A 19,055-nucleotide genomic window follows, 5' to 3' on the forward strand; every position below is an offset into this window, starting at 1 on the left:
TGATTTGTATTCATCCTCACGCTGATTTGATCTCTGATCTGTGTCTGTGCTGCTGTGTTATGACAATCATAACTTTATTTAATTGTGGTGCTGGGGTGTGAGGGACTCGCTGCTCGGGCAACAATTATAAAACTAATTTTAATCTTATTCTAAATTTAATTTGTATGAATATGAATGTAGAAGTTGTAGAAGTCGTCCTAAAGTCAAGTGTAAATCAACACTGACAATATGAAGAGTTTAGTTCTTCACATTCCAAACTGATGGATCTGCGCTGGACGACCCGCTTGTTCCTCCAGCTGTTACACGACTGCTGAACCCTTACAGTGGGTCAAAGGTCAAAGGTCAAACCCCCGACCCTGGTGCTGCACAGCCACAGTGAACCAGCTGGGATCCCTGTCAGCAGCCTTTCATTTCTGTCATTGAATTACAGCAGTGATACACCTGCAGCCGAAACGTGACCAAGGCCTGTGAATGAGCTGACTCTGTGTGTGTGTGTGAGTCTGTGTGTGTGTTAATATTGTTACCCTGTGTGTTTGTCGTTGTGTGTTTTCTCCAGGTGTGTGACTCGGACACAGTCTTGGATCCAGCATGTACCATAGAGATGCTGAAGATCCTCGAGGAAGATGCGATGGTGGGAGGAGTTGGTGGAGACGTGCAGGTGAAATATATTTATCTCCATCTATATTTGTTCCTCAAGCTCACCGATGGGAAGCCAGTGTAATAATAAAGAGGTGGAAGGCAGGAGTGCATGAGCCCAGATAAAGTAACCACCCGTACAGGACTCTCAAAGACGTGAAGCTAACACACCCACAACGAGGGCGGGACAATTTCACTTGTCAACATTACACCTGGAATTCTACTGCCCACTAACCCTCTTGATTGTTTCTGACTTCCTCCTCTCCACTTCTCCTTCCTCCAGATCCTCAACAAGTACGACTCGTGGATCTCCTTCCTCAGCAGCGTGCGCTACTGGATGGCCTTCAACATCGAGCGAGCCTGCCAGTCCTACTTCGGATGTGTCCAGTGCATCAGCGGCCCCCTGGGGATGTACAGGAACTCTTTGCTCCAGCGCTTCCTGGAGCCCTGGTACCACCAGACCTTCCTCGGCTCCAAGTGCAGCTTCGGCGACGACCGCCACCTCACCAACCGGGTGCTCAGCTTCGGCTACAAGACGAAATTCACGGCGCGGTCGCAGTGCCAGACCGAGACGCCAACTCAGTATCTGCGTTGGCTCAACCAGCAGACTCGATGGAGCAAGTCCTACTTCCGCGAGTGGCTCTACAACGCCCTGTGGTTCCACAAGCACAGCCTCTGGATGACCTACGAGTCTGTGGTCACCGGCTTCTTCCCCTTCTTCCTGGTCGCCACCGTCATCCATCTCTTCTACCGGGGACGGCTCTGGAACATCCTGCTCTTTTTATTGACGGTGCAGCTGGTTGGGATGGTGAAGGCCACCTACGCCTGTTTCCTGCGCGGCAGCCTGGTCATGATCTTCATGTCGCTCTACTCTCTGGTCTACATGTCCAGCTTGCTCCCTGCCAAAATATTTGCCCTGCTCACCATCAACAAGGCGGGATGGGGCACCTCAGGCCGCAGGAAGATCGTTGTCAACCTCATTGGCGCCGTGCCCGTCACAGTGTGGGCGATGGTGCTGCTCGGAGGTGTAGTCTACACCGTCTACTGCGAAACACAGGAGCCATTCAGTGAGACAGAGAAAGCCTTGTTGATAACAGGGACGATACTCTACGCCTGCTACTGGGTCATTCTGCTGGTGCTCTACCTCGCAATCGTAGCCAAGCGCTGCAACAAGAGGGAGGAGCAGTATCACCTTGCGTATGCGGAGGCATAAACCCTTCACCCGAGAGACTGGTGGGACCACATCTCACTGCAGTGTGATTCCAGTGAGGTCTCCGTCGACCCCGTGCACTGCTGGAGCGATGAGCTGTGAACCAGCCGCCGTCACATCTTCATCACTGGTGCTAAAAAGGTGTGAATCTGAAATCTGAGCAGCAGGAATCCAATCGGGAGACGGAGAGACGATGCACACAGCGCTCCCACTTATATCATCCTCAATGGTGCTTCACTTTAAAACAACCAAACCAAACGGACCTGAACCAGGTTATGAAGTGATGATACAATGCTCAGAAGAACATGTTTGGGTGCAGGTTACCTGTGGAGGCGACTGAAGGGTGCAGCATTGTGCTTTTAATAAATACAAAAGCAGGAAAAGTGACAAAATAAGAGACAAAGAGGTCGTTCTTACTCGTTTTAGTGTTCTTCATTTTAGAAAAGATGGAATAAAATGTGATTTAAAAAATGAGCAACAATTATAAACACAAATGCAGATTCGTCCCAGCAGCTGTATTCCAGACGGGATGAGGGAACTTCAGGTGGATTCAGACGTTGAAAGCAGATCAAGTTTAAAGTTGCTGCAGAATCAAGACCTGATTGAGTGTAAATGAATAGATGTGAATATTCTCTTGAGGCAAACTTGTGTTGGTTTAAGTTAAAAACATATTAAATGTGCATTGATCCTTGTGCTTTATGACAAATCTTCACAAAACTACAGAGACGATCAGAAAAAGGAAAAGTTCAGGCGTTTACTGATAAAAGCAATATCCAGTTACTCTTTACACACGGAAAGAGGCAGTTAGCGTTCTGTACTGAAGTAGTGAGTTACACTACTCATTACATTACTTTAAAATCCTTTAAATATCACATGTCTGGAAGCAGAAAGTGCCGAGCAGGAACGGTGACGGCAACTTAAAACCATTTTTAACCAATGACTGTAAAGAAAGATGGACGACGCGTCTCCACTACCTCCCGAAGCCAAAAGATCCTGGACACGAGCCCTGGTGGCGTCATTTGGAGACGGAGTCTGAGCCGATGTCCAAAGTTACGATACCTGCGCTCGTCCAATCAACTATTTTCATCTTCTACACAAATAAAACACATCGTTCAGCAGTTTCCACTTCCTGCTACTGGTCAAAAATGAAGCCAAAATATTTCACGTATGGGAGCTGCCATTTTGTTCTAGTGATGTAATCTGTAGCCAGTGTCTGTGCAGGAGGGATCTCGACCAATCGCGAGTCAGTCTCAGCTGTCAATCATGACGCTTCATCCCGGGTTTATATCTTCGAATAATAAAATGTATTTATATTCAAACCTCAGTGTGATAAGAACTACCTGAAATAACCAACTGTGAGAAACCATTTATTTTTTGACTTTTTACTGTGGTCAATGTTTCATCTGCTAACATGGAGGAGGTGAGGTTTACGACCTTTACTGCAGCCAGCCACCAGGGGGCAATCAAGATGGTTTAGCCTAAATTTTGGGAGCTGTTGTGTCGTCCATCTTTATTTACAGTCTGTGGTTTACGTAAATATTTCCATGTGAGCTCTGTAAAACAAAACTTTCCCCTTAAATGTACGTTTTACGACAGTTAGCGACTCCACAGAGACGCAGAGTGTGCGAGTGGGAGAGGTTCTGTGTTCTGTCACTTCCTGGATGTGACAGGAGGTTCTGTGTTCTGTCACTTCCTGGATGTGACGCTGCGTCGTGTGACACTTCGGCCGTGAGCAGCACAATCATCTGCTGCAGCCGTGTCTTCGTGGAGCAGCTGGGATTTAACCGACAATCTGAACAATTCTGACCTGCAGGGGTATTTTTGGTGCTGTTGAGCAGTGTCCAGCCTGTAACTTATTGCTGTACAGACGTGGTCATCTTGCAGTTCACCAGAGGGGGGCGTAGTTTCATTCAGCGATTTCATTTTAACTGTATACGGTCATTTTATATATTGTAAAGTTGCCAAATGATGTTTCTGTGACAGTAAAGTTTTACTACTGGACTCTGTCGTCTTAACTGGACCTTTGTAAGTGCAGACTTTGTTCATTCATCGCATCAACACGAGTAAAGACTGAAAACCAAAGAGGATTCTTTGATCGGACGTTTGATTCCACTGTTTTCCGATGTTTTTATTATTTACCTTCACCAAGCAAGTTATTCTTCATCAGCGTTTGTTTGTTTGTTTGTTTGTTTGTTTGTTTGTTTGTTTGTTTGTTTGTTCTTTAGCAGGTTTAGGGCTCGGTCACACACACATGAATGTGAAGCAACTATCGCAGGTCAAAGTTCACCAAACTCCACATGAAGCCTCAGGAAGCGAATGTTTTATTCGCATCTTAGCCGACGAGAAGCCGAAGGTTCACCTCTGAAAAATTCATGTATGTGTGACCAGGCCCTAACGCACAAGGACGCTGGAAGTAGGGCTGCAGCACCCCCTACTGACACGTGGCTGTATGACCTCTCTGAGTTTCATCTGATTTCAGATCAAACTCAGTTTTTTAAATCTTACGTGTGAGCGTCATCACACCGACGACTGTGGACATGTCCTGAGTCTGTGCCGTTAAACGTCTTTGACTTTGAGCCGGATGTGAACGTTTAAACTTGAACTCTTCACGAGGAAACACACTGTTCATTAAACGTTCGTCGAGCAGCGAAGCCACAGATCATGAGTCTTGATTTCCTGCTTTTCTCTCTGCGTATCACAGGATATTGGAATTTTCCTAAGTCATTAAAAATGCATTCTGTTTTAGACACAATCCGTCCATTCATACCAAACAGGGAACGTCTCCATGATTTAAATGTTAATGGCTGCATCGACATTTCTCCTGAAGCTGTTTCCACATTCTGACGATATCTTTAGTTCACTGTATTAAAATTCATGGACAGAAATACATTTTCAAGAATGAATGGGAGAAGAACATCAGTGTTTTACCATTTTAAGTAGTTTCAGGCTTTGGATCAGTTTCAGTTGAAGCTCGAACAGTTTGTTATAAATCTGACAACAGAATAAACGACAGGAGAACGAAGCCTTTCACCCGCGAAACAAAACTTTGATACCAAACTGAAAAAGATCCATCTTCTCTTCTTTTGGCAGAGGATTTGGTTTCCTGCGCCAAGGAGGTTATGTTTTCACCTCTGTCCTTTCGTCTGTTTGTTTGTCAGCAGGATTATAAAGAAACTACTGAAAGTATTTCCAGGAAACTGGGACATTTGTATTCATCACTCGTGAGATAAGGAAGTTTTTGACTATTTTACCTTTTCCCAGGGAATAAAATATCCAACATGGTTCGAGGACTGAAATCTACAATATGAGTGTTTGCAATTTGCACAGAAACAAATAAAGTTAAACCTGCCACCAACACCAACGTGTAGCTGAGCTGATGTAATATGGCCTCAGCTCGGAGGCTTGTGTTAATGTCAGGGGACTGTGGAGGTTTGTGCTCTACTGACTGGAATCAAACCTGGACCTGAATCTTAACCACTGGGCCACCGGACACACCAGTTAATCTGACCTCTGACCTGCTTCTATTTGTTCTGCTGTAAATCGACTGATCTTATCAACCACTCAGAGCGTTTTACAGTTTAAGTCACTTTCTTACTGTGCATCGACACAGAGCCCTTTTTCATTTACAAACCGCCGACGCAGCTGCGAGGAGCAAGTCGAGGTTCAGAGTCTCGGACGAAGAATTAACATAACGCTGCAGCGCTCAAGACTTTTATTTGCATTTTTCAGAAACCTAAATCCTGACACCTGGTGTGTTGACCCTCTGTTTGGATGTGTGATGAAATGTTTCTGCCTGATGAACTTAAACCCTCTCGTTTCCCAGCAGCAGAACGTGAACGTGGTTTTATCTGATCCGAGCGAAGACGTCTTTACAGAAGCTGTGAATGAAAAGCAACATTATGTCACAGAGTGAAAACACACGAGTCTCTGTTCCACTGATAATGACTGAGCGTTTAACAACGTGCTTCTAGGTTGGACTTTCAAAACAAGCTCCAGGGTGTGTGTGTGTGTGTGTGTGTGTGTGTGTGTGTGTGTGTGTGTGTGTGTGTGTGTGTGTGTTAGAGAGAGAGAGTGTGAGTGTGTGTGTGTGTGTTTGCAGCAGCTCAGTGAATCAGTTCATTCACTCGCCATGTGAACTCTTTTCTTTTTTTACCTGCGGGTGTTTCACCTCGACGTGGGCGTCGCCCTCCTCCAAACAAAAACACACAAAACTGGCGTCAAAACGCTGGAGGCGACAAGACTGGGTCACGTTTTTTTAAATGTTTATAACCAAACCTTCTCTGAGCTGTTTGATCAAATGCTCTGAATGGAACCTGCTGTATTTTAAACTGTGACCAGAGAGGAAATTCTGATGTTTTGGCTCATTTGAAGGAAGATTATATTAACTTCTTGTTTTTTTCCTTCTGTGCCATCACTTACAACACTATAGTTTGAATCCTGAGATTTAGTTTAATGCCAGAATGGAACATTATTATTATTATAGGACTCCATCATGTGTAATGTTGTAACGTGGAGGGGCGGGGGTGCCCTCTGCAGCCTGTGATTTATATCCCTGGTCTCCTCCTGAGCTGCAGTTTATTCATCACTATGACTGTTAGGAAGCAGAACCTCCATGATCAAACATTTACTCTTCTGTTCTGGAAACAGGGTGCGAGCAGATCTCCGTCATCTGTACGTGGGACAGACGCACATTTTGTTGTGTTTATGTTTTTCCCTTCTAAAACTTCAAATGGCCTTTTTGTGATTTCACTAACACATTTCAGTCAGTTGTCATTATCATTACTAACATAGACCCTGTGTGAAACCACATTTAAATTCATCAGATCCAGATTTTTATTTGGGTCTGCACCAAATTACACACACTCGTATCAGTTCTCTAAATATTTCAGATTTTTTCTACAAGCTCCATTAATGTCTCGCTGCATCCTCATGACTCCTCCCACATCCTCTCACCAAGTTTCGTGGTAATCGATTCAGTAGTTTTTGTGTAATCATGCAAACGAACAGTCAGATGAAACAAAAGCAAATGAAAATACAACAATTCTATAACAATTTATCAATCCGTCCTGTTGAATTCTTTTGTTTTATTACAGTTTTATTTAGAATAATTTGTTTTCAAAATGTAAAAACCTTTCAAACAGCTTTTGATTTCCAAGAATCTCAGGAAACTTGTCCGAGTCTCTTTAAAAGTCTCTCGTTGGAATCAGGTCAGAGGTCGACAGCAGTGATCAACACGAGGCTCAGTCCTGATCAGTTCCATGAAGGTCATAGGGTTCAGTCTCTTGACCTCTGACCCTGGGACTCGCTCTACACCTTCTTGGGCACATTGGTGATGATGGGTTTGGGGCGAGTCTTAAAGATCAGCTTCCTCTTGATGATGGCCGTCACGTAGTAAGACTTGGAGGTGGAGCCCTGCTGGTCCGTCTCCATGGGAACCTGTGTGACATCATCCTCATTAGCGTCCTGGGTGTCCTGCTCGTGGTCAGAACGCTTAGTGAGGACGGCAAAGACTTTCTCCAGTTTGACCTGCTTCCCGTACAGGATGTGATGTCCCACAATCAGCACTGGCACCCCCTGGTGGAGAGAGGAACACAGAACCGTTAAAGGGGACATAGCATGCCCATTTTACCACAAGTTGATATGGTTCCTTGGGTCTTAATGAAATGTCTGTAACATACTTTGGTCAAAATACCACAAGATCATATAAACAGCACCTTTTTACCCTGTATAAACAGCCTCCACAGAGGACCGTTTTGACTGCCTGTTCTTTAAATGCTAATGAGCCAGCCCTCCCCCCATGATTTTAAACGATATAAATTACATATTTTATATGATATAAATTATCAAATATGCATCCCATACTTTGTATTCCCTTGTTGTCCTGGTTTTAATTTTCCCAATCACATAATTAATGTCCCTGCCCCCACTACCAGCACACAGCAGACAGACAGAGAGAGAAAGAGGGGGCTATGACCATCATTTACCCGAACCACATTCAACGGGTACAACAAGCGAGAAAGCAGAATCGGGCTGACTTTATATACAGTCTATGGGGCTGACCAGCGAGAATGCCGGAACAGCCAGGCGGCTGCGTGAGAACGCGCTGCGCTGCCTCGCAGCGCTCGGTACCGGCGGAACTACTGTACCGCGGAACTACAACCGACGCGAACTACTGTAACCGCATACAGTAGAGCTGAACATGCGGAAGTCTTCCACAGCTGGCAGTGGGAAGACAGCAGCCGCGCGCCGCCTGGCTGTTCCACGAGACATTTGCTGGTCAGCCCCTAGACTGTACATATAGGTCAGCCGCGATTCTGCTCCGCTGTTGTTGTACCCTGAATGTCGGGTTCGGGTAGGCTGAACACTGGGAAGTCCTCCACACTGTGCTGTGGCGCGACACAAATTCAGCTCACGCAGAGAGCGGGTCGAGCAGCTGCTGCAGCTCGGTCCCAACATCCAGAAATGCCTGAGGAATCGCAGCTGACCAGCGGAGAATGCTCCCGTGAACAGCCGCTGCGTGCGGGAACGGCGCTGCGCTGCCCGGTGTAAACACGGAAGTAACGAGTGGGGGAGGGGAGGGGGCCAAGACCATGTAGGGAGACTTCCAGTTCCTGTTACGACAATACCAGGAAGGAACAGATGACGTTTCTGACTTGAGGAACTATAACAAAACGCGCGAGTGTTTTTTCCCCAGAGTTTTTGGGTTGGTAGACATGCCAGATACCCACATTAACCTGTAGAAGCACTAGCAAAGTGGAATTTGCATGCTATGTCCCTTAAAGTAAAATGATTCTGTTCCATCAGGGGGTAAAAACTTACATCCATCAAGAGTCGGAAACCAAAGACAGACAGACAATCGATTACTTTCATCACGGATCGGTGTATCCATCATGTAAGAAAGGAGAATTCAGAAACGCCTCCAGCTTGAAGGGGTGGAAGCAGAACTTTGCCCAGTTTAGTATCTGAAAAGGGACATTTTCATTATTCTCTTGACCTCTTTGGTGTAGAGCAGGTCTCCCATCACATTTCCTGCCAGGCCGGAGTTGTGTCTGGACACCATCTCTCCCTGAAGCTCCACCAGCAGCCACTCTGGAGGACTGCTGCCATCCACGCTGCCTCTGACGGAGAACACACACACACACACCAGCGTCAGCTACAATCATCTAGAGAGGCTTCAACCTGGAGAGAGGAGGCTGTCGGCTGTGATCGAATCTCCCTGACAACTCTTTACTGAGTGAAATGACCTGAAGAAGCTGGTATGATACAAAGTCAACGCTGAGAAAAGGTGCTTCAGTGCTTCCTTCAGCAGAGGAAACAGAGAAGCCTCCTTGTGAAAGGACACGAGAAGTGTTCCAGACTTCCTTTAGTTTCACTGCAGCAGAGTCGTGAAGGTGGAAGCTACCTGTTTCATACAAGGTTCAATACTTATCATCACATTAATAAATAATATAAAGATTCTTCTCTCAAATGGGACCAGTCCAGAGTAATGATGAAGGACAAACCACTGAATCTCTATTATACTACATATATAAGTATTGGTTGAATACACTAAGAATTACTTGTCTCAACTTAACAGACACATTAAAAAGGTCAAACCGACCAATGCCAAGAGAATTATACATTTATATCTGTAAACATTTTTAAATAGTTTGTTTTGTTATTATTTTTAATATCTTTTGTTTTATCTTTCTATTGTAAGTTATTATGAATGATTCCTGGTCAAATGTTCCACGTCCATTTTTTAAAAGTAATATAAGTAATAAGTAAAACATATTTATTTAATAAATGGTAATAAATTGGTCAGTGAATATTGAACAAAGTGCAAATTACTTTAATTTAACCTTGATCTTGTGTCAGTTTCAACTCATAAATACAGTTTTTATCTCAACCTTCAATCTTCTGTTTCCACTCAAACTAAAAAACTGAATAAATCCACATAATCCTGTTTCTGTTTATATTTGTAACTTGTTTGCCTGTGGCTCCCACGTGTCCTCTTGTATTTAGCTACATGATTCTATTTCACTGTGGTTTAAATGATTTATATTTACTCTCAATCTTTACTTAAAAAGAACAACGTGGACAAACGTACAGTTTTTACTCTTCTATGATGCCGAGAATGTCCTGAAAATAATAACATAACATTTAAATTAAAGCAGTTCTCCTGTGAGTTGCTTCAAATCAAGTTGAACCAGAAGTTAAAGTGAAGTTAATGTGAAGTTAAAGTGAAGTTAGTTCACTGTTCTTACCTGACGACGATTTGAACCATTGTCCTGAAGGAAAGTGACGTCGCTAGATATTAATATTAATGTTAATATTAGTATTTAACTAAAACAGGTTCCATCCAGGTTCGTTATTCAACAACATCAAACCAGCTCAGATGTCAACAGCGTTTACCGCCAGCTGCGTCACTGCACTGACGTGTTTCCGTTTCCTGCTGCCGGTGGATCAGTTCCGGGTCGGATCTGCTCAACGTGGTTCCTGATGTTTTTCCGGTTTGTGGATTAAACTGCGTGGAAAAGTCAAAGAAAACAAACGGTTCGTTACGTTTTATTCTGACTTTTACTGTTGTTGAAGTTTCTGACCCGGGAATGAAAAGTCCCGCGTGTTTACCGGGAGGTTTTGGTTTAACTCGCGGGGGGAACAGCGTGTTTACATGTGTTTTACACGTGTTTGACCTGTTTCTCTGTTTCTCTGTCCTCCCCCCCCCACAGTGAGACATGGGGGAGTTCACGGTTCATCGTGTTCGATTCTTCGACCACACGCCCGCTGCGGTCCGGGCCCTGGCCTTCCACAGCGGCTCGGAGCGGCTGGCCCTGGCCCGGGCCGACGGAGCCGTGGAGGTCTTCAACTTCAACGACAACTACTTCCAGGAGAAGGTAAGAGCTCCGAGGAACCGGACCCCCCCCCCTGCAGACTGAGGGTTCACACACAGAGGAGCTCCAACTTCACATGAACCAGCTTCTCTAGGGAGCTGCGTGTTTAAAACCCAGGGGACAGTCTCCTTCCTGTGCAGCTCCGTGTATCTCTGTCTCCCTTTGAGAGCTCAGTGGGTTCAGTCTGAACTTGGCCTGATGATCGTGTCCAGTGGATTTGTTGTGAGGAGGCGTCAGACCTCCAGATTTATCTCAGGTGTCATTCGTCCACTTTGCTCTGAGGAGGAACCGAACACAACAACACACCTGATTATTAACATGTATATTCATCACAGGAGACACATGCAGGACACATTGTAAAACCAGCTGTGACCAGACCCACTGAACACTGATCAGATCTCTAAACACCTCGTCTGAACGCAGCCTGGGAACTGGATGTATCATCTCCACACTTATATTGTGATGTGTTTCTGGTGCCCAGGTGATCCCGGGACAGGACGGCAGGACGGTGGAGGCTCTGTGTTGGGTGGGCCAGCGTCTGTTCGCTGCTGGTCTGAATGGGGAGATCACGGAGTACGACCTGGAGAACCTGAGGCCCAGGTACACCGTGGAGGCGTACGGAGGACCAGTCTGGACCATCAGCGCCAACAGCCAGGGATCCCTGCTGGCGGTCAGTCGAGACGAGTGGATCTTATATTCAATTTGCTCACGTTGCTCGAATTCCTCCACAAAGGACCAATGTTTGCTCGGTTTTTAACAGAGTGAATGTTTTCTGTGTCAGGTCGGCTGTGAGGACGGGACAGTGAAGATGTTTGAGATTCAAGAGAAGAAGATTCAGTTTCAGAGAAACCTGGACCGGCAGAAAGGTGAGAAACATCTGGTTCAGGGATGTTTCTTAATATCCATCCAGCCATCCCTTTGTCTACAGTTGTGTATTTGTGTGTCTTCCTTATCATTTGAACTGTGTGTGATCTTCCAGGACGTATTATATCTCTGTCCTGGCACCCGACCGGTTCTCTGATCGCTGCTGGTTTGATGGACATGATCAGAATCTTTGATGCTGAAACAGGTGAGAAGATTTGATCCTGAAGTGACTCTGGTGTCTAATCACTGCGAAGTGAGGCTGAAACTTTGTATTCACAACTCATGACCTGTTCTAGTTAAAATATACAACCCAGAAGCGCATCTGTCTTGGTGATCCAGCAGGGGGCGCTCACTGTCAGCTTGATGTATTGCATTTTGAATCCCTATGAGACAAACTTTGGTTTGTTATCACGGTTCTTACAGATGAAGTTTGATTCTCTTCTCTTCAGGTCGAGCCACACACAGACTCCTGGTGGACAGAGGTGTCGGGACGTCCAAGAGCCAGGAGGTGGTGGTCTGGAGCGTCGTCTTCTTGTCCGACCACACGATCATCAGCGGCGACTCTGCGGGAAAAGTCCAGATCTGGGACGGACACACGGGAACGCTGGTCAGAACTCACCTGGTTTCTAAGTGGGACGTTCTGTCTCTCGCTGTTTCACAGGTAAACGTGTGACTGAAGTTTACGACACAACTTCCAGACACTTCGTTATGTTCACGACCCGGCAGAATAAACGATGTTAACCTTTTGCTGAACAGGATGAGAGCAGTGTTATCGCCGGGACATCGGAGGGCACAGTCATCCAGTTCCAGTTCCTCTCCTCCACTGTGGCTCAGCAGGACAAAGAGTGGGTCCGAACCAGGACCTTTAAAAACCACTCGCATGATGTGAGGGCGCTGGTCCACACAGAGACGGCTGTGGTTTCTGGAGGTCGGTGTTGAACCTGCTGTTTTCTGTTTTATATATAAAACCACTGACGCCTGTTAGAGTCTCATCACTGATGTAACAAAACAAAAGAATCATAATTAAAACAATAAACCTTATAACGACGATGTTCTCATGACATCAGGTATGGACACCCAGCTGGTAGTGCGACCCCTGCTGGACAAGGTGGAGAAGAACACCCTGGAGTCATCACTGCGCAAAATAGCTTTTCCTCACGTGAGTCCAGTTCCTGTACTTTATGACTTTAAGAAGAAAAGATTTGATATTATTCTTTGCATCTCATCATGTACATGTACATGAGACTGGTTTTCTTCTTCCCTTCCGTGCAGAGGAGTCTGGTTTGTTGTGCAAAGAAAGCAGGTCTGCTGCTTTTCCAGTTCCCTGAACATTTAGAGCTGTGGAGATTAGGAGAGGGTGAAGGACACGGTGAGGGAAACACAACACACACAACACACACAACACACACACAAACACACAAACACAAGAATAGATCTGATTAACGAGTCGTTGTGTCTGACTGAATCTTTGTTGTGTATTTATTGTTCTGGTTTCTGTGTGTTTACAGGACGAGCTGGTGAAAGTCTGCCTGTGAAGAGGAAACCAGAGAAACTGATCCACCTCAAGCGGAAGGTGTGTGTGTGTGTGTGTGTGTGTGTGTGTGTGTGTGTGTGTGTGTGTGTGTGTGTGTGTGTGTGTGTGTGTGTGTGTGTGTGTGTGTGTGTGTGTGTGTGTGTGTGTGTGTGTGTGTGTGTGTGTGTGTGTGTGTGTGTGTGTACTGATGAGAAGTGAACATAGCTTGGTTGTTTTTGTGAATCTTCATTAAACACTCAGGTTTTAGTTAATGCATCACGAGCAGAAGCTCACAGGTCTAAGTTCTCCTCAGTGAGGTCACTTCCTGTCGTTAAGAGAAGATTGACACGTGAAGCTGGTTGTGTGTTGTGACGTCCGCAGGGAGACGATCAGATCTGCTGCAGCGCCTTGTCTCCGTGCGGCGGCTGGATGTCCTACTCCACCGTCTCCAGCGTCCGTCTGTACAGAATTCAGTACGACGACAACAACATCAGCATCACCAAGGTGACGTGATCATCACTGAACCGCCAGGCTCACTTTAATCAAGCTGCTGGTTTAAAAGTCAATTCATTCAAGGAAAAACATGAATCTCACTGATCCGTTTCTTTCCAGGTGTCCAAATTACCCAAGAGCCTTTGCTCTGTGCACCGGCTCTGCTTCTCCCCCGACTCCTCCAAGCTCTTTGCCTCCTCGAACCACTCCTCCGTCATCGTGGTCGCCCTCAACCAGTCGGAGTGCAAATACCTTTCCACCCTCAAACCCAAGTCAGGTGAGTTGAAGACAGACTCCCTGAACCCTGCAGCTTGTCTCTGCTCAGTGTGTCACTGCCTCTGTTTAATCTGCAGGCTCCAGGCAGCCGGTCCACCTGCTGTTCGCCAGCGAGGACGGGAAGTGGCTCGCGACAGCGAACACGGCCTGTGAGGTCCACGTCTACAACCTGCACACGATGAAGGTCGCTCTCAACTCACTGTCATTAACCTTTGTCAGGTTTAACCCATAAAGATTCAGTGAAGAACTCCTGTGTGTGTGTGTGTGTGTGTGTGTGTGTGTGTGTGTGTGTGTGTGTGTGTGTGTGTGTGTGTGTGTGTGTGTGTGTGTGTGTGTGTGTGTGTGTGTGTGTGTGTGTTTGTTCACAGCTTCACTGCACGGTTCCCGTCTACCGCTCCTGTCCCACTGCGATCGCCGTCAATCCTGTGACCAGCAACCTCGTCACCGTGCACGCCGACCAGCAGGTAAACACACTGCGTCAGGGTTTGTCCAACGCTCTGTGAATAACAGCAATAACCTGTCACAGTTAAAGTCAGACACACACTCTCCAGGTCTCATGACAGTGTGTGTGTGTGCAGATCTTTGAGTTCTCCCTGGGGCAGAAGGAATACACCGAGTGGAGCCGGAAGCTGCAGAAACAAGGGCTTCACTCTCTGTGGCTGGAGCGGGACACGCCCGTCACCCACGTCACCTTCAACCCCAGAAACTCGGCTCACATCCTCCTGCACGACACCTTCATGTTCTGCATCATCGACCAGAGTCTGGTACGTGAGCCTCTGCAGCCACTGAGCACTTTATTAGGAACACCTCCCTTTGCCACAGGAGGTCAGTCCTGAGCCAAACGGGCTGAACCACAGGATTTAGACGGTGTTAACTTTTCATGTATAAATAAAAGTCATGGCGGTTTCAGTCCGAGTCAGTTTGTAATGAAGATTCTTTTTAATAAATGTGACATTAAAACATCAACAGTCACATAATTTAGTTTTCAGCTCCCAAACACATGGAAGTGCAGAAGTTAGTTTGTCAGTGTCTTGTGTATTTCAGTAACAGATGGATGAATAAAACAGGATGTGTTGTTTCTGTTTCCTGTTGCAGCCGCTCCCTGAAGCGAAGAGTCCGCTCTACAACCAGATGATGCTGAGGAGTCTCCCCGAGGCCGAGCGGGTCCGACACAGTCACGCCTTCAAGATCAGCAAGAACTTCCAGGTACGTCGGCACACAGGAGATCTTCAGCACCTGATCCTCACTCTCATGACCGAGTACAAGATGGCTGCTCACGTCTCAGGATCATTTGGCTTCACTTCTGTTCAGCGGGAGGTTGTGGAGTCGAGTCCAATGTTAAATGATTTGTTTTACTTACTGATGTCTCACGTTGTCCCACAGCATCTCCTGTGTGTGAGTTTACTGGAGGACCTGTCTCTGGTGGTAGTGGAGCGCCCCCTGCTGGACATCATGTCTCAGCTGCCGGCTCCTGTCCGGCAGAAGAAATTTGCCACATAAATGAACTGAAGCAGGTTTTTCTCAGCCAGAAGAAACGTTTGTTACCTTAATGTGTTAACTCACTTTAAACCTAATCATCGTCAACAAGTTTTAACGTGTGAACACTTTGTAAAAAAACATGTAATAAATAGACATAAATACTGTCGTTGTTTGGCTTTTGAATTCTGTATCATATCTTATATGTGTTTTTTCATCTCAGATCAGACGATAGAATAATGTGGTTTTACAAAGTAGCTGCTCTCAATTTTTAAATGTCTGGAAAACATCTGTTGTGGTTTTAAAAACAAAGTTTCATGTCTAAACAAGGCTGAAGGTTCGAATTCAACAAACTGTAGGTGAATCTGAATAAACTTCAGAGCCGACTTATTCCCAGTTTTAAGAAATTAAGAAAAACGTGTCAAATAAATATTTAGTTTATTATAATCTATTGTTTAATCAATGTCAAGTCAAAGTTTATAATACATTTTAATTATGTTTTTAATGGATTTAGATTCTTACATCGACATCCAGACGCAAGTTGGATAATAAGTCTCATAATGTTAAATAAACTAAACTAAATTATAAATTTTTAGAAATCCACTGTTTCACGCTGCAAACCCTGAGTGAACCGGTTTAAAAGAAAACCCGACTCCCCCCAGAGTTCTGCCTCTTCCACCCCCAACCAGCCGGAACAGATTCTACCAGATCTGACGTCAGTGATACAAGAAGAACAAACAGTGACGACACAGTTTCTTAAATAAGCAACATTTTTATTCCTTCTGCTTCAAAGAAGCTTCACATTCTCGTCTGTGACAGACTCAAAGTCCCACTGGGACCAAACCTACAGGATGTGCCACATAAATAAATAGAAAATCCTCCTCATTCATTCATGAGAATTTTTAACCTTCAGTTGCTCCAACAAGTGCAAAACAAATAAATAGATTATTATTAAAATATTAGCTGTTAAATTATTAGTTTTATAGAACTATACAATAGCCATTTTCTTCGATGACGAGGTCATCAATATGAAAACAAGTGCATGATAAAGAGAAGACGGGTCCACAAAGACCTACAACATCACACACGCATCCATCATCACTTCCTCACTGATAATAAATAACATGCATTTGACCTCCAGCCGCGTGTGGAGGTCGGCGTGTCCACCAATCACAGCAGGACGTCCGACCGCTGAGAGAACTTGGTGGCTTTAAATAAATAGACAGTAGTGTGTTCAGGGTCGGGGCCGAGTGTGGCGTTTCCTCGTGGCAGCTCCTAGGAGGACTTGACCCTGGCGCAGGTGCAGCCCACAGCGACCTCCACGGTGACGGGCTTCAGGTGGTACCTCTTCCCGTCGCTGCAGAGCTCCCTCCTCAGGAACACGCGGCTCTGCAGCACGGGCACGGAGTTGTAGTCCAGACTCTCCCTGGGAGGATTCTTGCCCTGGATCAGGATGCAGCCTGAGCACAGGCACTGGGCCTCAGCGTAGGTGGAGGGGAAGTGATCCTTCATGGGTTTAATCCTGCAGAGCAACGGGGGGGGGAGTCGGTCAGCAGCTGATTATCATAATAAAAACTTCAAACCTTTAAAAAGTTACAATGAGCTTCAGAGAGAAGACAAATAAAAACATCAAAGACAGGAGGATAAGTAATACGTCATAAGGACGAGTCACTGAACAGAGGTAAACAGATTAGATTCAAGAGTCGGATTTGAGATAAAGACACAGATCAGTAGAGATAGATAGATTCTAAATAGACAGAGAGAGAGAGATGAGAGAGAGAGAGAGAGAGAGAGAGAGAGCGTGAGAGAGAGAGAGAGAGAGACAGAGAGAGAGAGCGTGAGAGAGAGAGGGAGAGCGTGAGAGAGAGAGAGAGCGTGAGAGAGAGAGAGCGTGAGAGAGAGAGAGCGAGAGAGAGAGAGAGAGAGAGAGAGAGAGAGAGAGAGAGAGAGAGACAGAGAGAGAGAGAGAGAGAGTGGGGAACAGAGAGAGAGAGAGGGAGAGAGGGAGAGAGAGAGAGAGACAGAGAGAGAGAGAGAGAGAGAGAGAGAGAGAGAGAGAGAGAGTGGGGAACAGAGAGAGAGAGAGAGAGAGAGGGGAGAGAGAGAGAGAGAGAGAGAGAGGGAGAGAGAGAGAGAGAGAGAGAGAGAGAGAGAGAGAGAGGAAAGAGAGAGAGAGAGAGTGGGAACAGAGAGAGAGAGGGAGAGAGGGAGAGAGAGAGAGAGAGAGAGAGAGAGAGAGAGAGAGAGAGAGAGAGAGAGAGAGAGAGAGAGGGAGAGAGAGAGAGAGAGAGAGAGAGACGGGACTTCCCCTCGGTCACACCTGCGCGTCACCGCAGCTTCCTAATAGTGAGGCGCGTGCACGCGCACTTACTCATCACTGCGACGCAGATGAGTGACGTCAGACTTTTTGCGCTGCCTAATTGCATCACACGCAGGCGTTTTGCGCGGCCCCGCGGTGTTTCCTCGTTATTCTACCCGGATACACATGACAACATTAAGATGTGACAGCGTTTAAATGATTTACATGACATTTACTTTATATAATTAATAATTATTATAATTTCACTCCTCGCTCTCACAACTTTTCCAAAGTCAACTTTTCTAAAATATTGAACTTTTGACTCCATTACTTTTATTACTTTTATTACTTACATCGTCTTTATCAACTACTGCGGAATTCAAAGTACTTTGCTTTCATGTATAACTTCAGTCAACACGATGCAGTTCACTGGAACTTGTATTTGTACTCTGAGAGTTTGAGTGCGATCAGATTTACTGTTATTTCACTTTCATCCAGAAAAACCCCGCAATCACATGAGTTTAAAATCCAGAACTCTGTTAAATATTAAACAGGTAATTCCCAACTATTTACACATGTTTGACTTTCTCCTGCCGTGGTTCAGTGAAAGAGCCAAGTGATGGAATCTGTCACGGGAGAAGCTTCTTCGTGAGTCCCAGCAGGCTGATGAAGACCTTTGGATGAAGAGCTTTACTCACACGTATCTCCAGGGCGACACGGACCGGTCACTGAGCTCCAGAGGCCGCTGCTGGTACAGCTCCACCGGGCAGGAGGCAGGAGAGTCCGCCGCCGCCGCTGCAGGCGACAGCTCCAGGTGATGAGCGTAGTGCGTCCGCAGCCTCTTCTCCGCAGCCTCCTCCAGGTCCTGGTCCTCAAAGCAGCGGCCCGTCTTACAGCTCCACACCGGGGAGAGCAGGAGGGCGAGGCCGAGCAGCAGCTGGGGGTGCAGGGGGGAGATGGAGGGTGAGCAGGGGGAGAGATGAGGGGATGGAGGAGGAAAAGACTGGGTCTGAAACTCACCTGCGTCAAGTCCATTCTGTGCCTCTGACCAGGTGATAACCAAATGATAACCAGGTGATAACCAGGTGATAACCAGCTGTGGAGCAGATGTGGAGCAGCTGGTCCTCTCGACTGTAACTAACCATCTGTCTCGTGCAGCCAGTATTTATCGAGCTCACCTGGGAAAAACCGGCGGCGGCACGAGGAAGTGAGAACGAGTTTTTAGTTGCTTGAGTGAAAGTGAACACACGCACACGCCCACACGCCCACACACACACACACACACACACACACACACACACATATTTTACTTTGCCTTAACTTAAATGATGATGTAATGTTCTTGTTTGGGTTAGAAACAAGTATGAACTGTTTCTGTCTTTACAGAAGATATATAGATATTATCAATCAATCAAT

General features: G+C 46.0%; 4 protein-coding genes across 4 annotated transcripts in view; 2 read left to right on the forward strand and 2 right to left on the reverse strand.

The window, feature by feature from the left end:
- has3 (hyaluronan synthase 3) overlaps nucleotides 1-3,847 on the forward strand; it is a 12,108-nt gene extending 8,261 nt beyond the window's left edge. Inside the window, exons 4-5 of the mRNA XM_035155867.2 lie at nucleotides 557-658; nucleotides 920-3,847. Of these exons, the coding sequence (XP_035011758.2) occupies nucleotides 557-658; nucleotides 920-1,849 (1,032 nt within the window). The 3' untranslated portion in view covers nucleotides 1,850-3,847. The remainder of the gene's footprint in view (nucleotides 1-556; nucleotides 659-919) is intronic.
- A 3,047-nt stretch (nucleotides 3,848-6,894) lies between these two features.
- On the reverse strand, nucleotides 6,895-10,250 carry chtf8 (CTF8, chromosome transmission fidelity factor 8 homolog (S. cerevisiae)). Its single transcript, XM_035155875.2, has 3 exons — nucleotides 10,093-10,250; nucleotides 8,841-8,964; nucleotides 6,895-7,420 (listed from the first exon to the last, which is right to left on the reverse strand). Exons 1-3 carry the CDS (start codon nucleotides 10,110-10,112, stop codon nucleotides 7,154-7,156), a joined length of 411 nt encoding a protein of 136 aa, XP_035011766.2. The 5' UTR covers nucleotides 10,113-10,250; the 3' UTR covers nucleotides 6,895-7,153.
- utp4 (UTP4 small subunit processome component) lies at nucleotides 10,242-15,509 on the forward strand. The gene is made up of 17 exons (XM_035155865.2): nucleotides 10,242-10,381; nucleotides 10,558-10,722; nucleotides 11,201-11,389; nucleotides 11,501-11,585; nucleotides 11,699-11,788; nucleotides 12,033-12,244; nucleotides 12,340-12,511; nucleotides 12,651-12,742; nucleotides 12,856-12,952; nucleotides 13,092-13,156; nucleotides 13,478-13,600; nucleotides 13,709-13,865; nucleotides 13,942-14,048; nucleotides 14,233-14,328; nucleotides 14,443-14,628; nucleotides 14,960-15,070; nucleotides 15,248-15,509. Exons 2-17 carry the CDS (start codon nucleotides 10,564-10,566, stop codon nucleotides 15,362-15,364), a joined length of 2,058 nt encoding a protein of 685 aa, XP_035011756.1. The 5' UTR covers nucleotides 10,242-10,381; nucleotides 10,558-10,563; the 3' UTR covers nucleotides 15,365-15,509.
- Nucleotides 15,510-16,096: 587 nt separating this feature from the next.
- il17c (interleukin 17c) lies at nucleotides 16,097-18,674 on the reverse strand. The gene is made up of 3 exons (XM_035155874.2): nucleotides 18,660-18,674; nucleotides 18,338-18,576; nucleotides 16,097-16,862 (listed from the first exon to the last, which is right to left on the reverse strand). The coding sequence occupies exons 1-3, from the start codon at nucleotides 18,672-18,674 to the stop codon at nucleotides 16,616-16,618; spliced, it is 501 nt and encodes a 166-aa protein (XP_035011765.1). The 3' UTR covers nucleotides 16,097-16,615.
- Between the last annotated feature and the right edge of the window lie 381 nt (nucleotides 18,675-19,055).

Source organism: Hippoglossus stenolepis, chromosome 5 (assembly GCF_022539355.2).
Source record: "Hippoglossus stenolepis isolate QCI-W04-F060 chromosome 5, HSTE1.2, whole genome shotgun sequence".
Taxonomy (NCBI): domain Eukaryota; kingdom Metazoa; phylum Chordata; class Actinopteri; order Pleuronectiformes; family Pleuronectidae; genus Hippoglossus; species Hippoglossus stenolepis.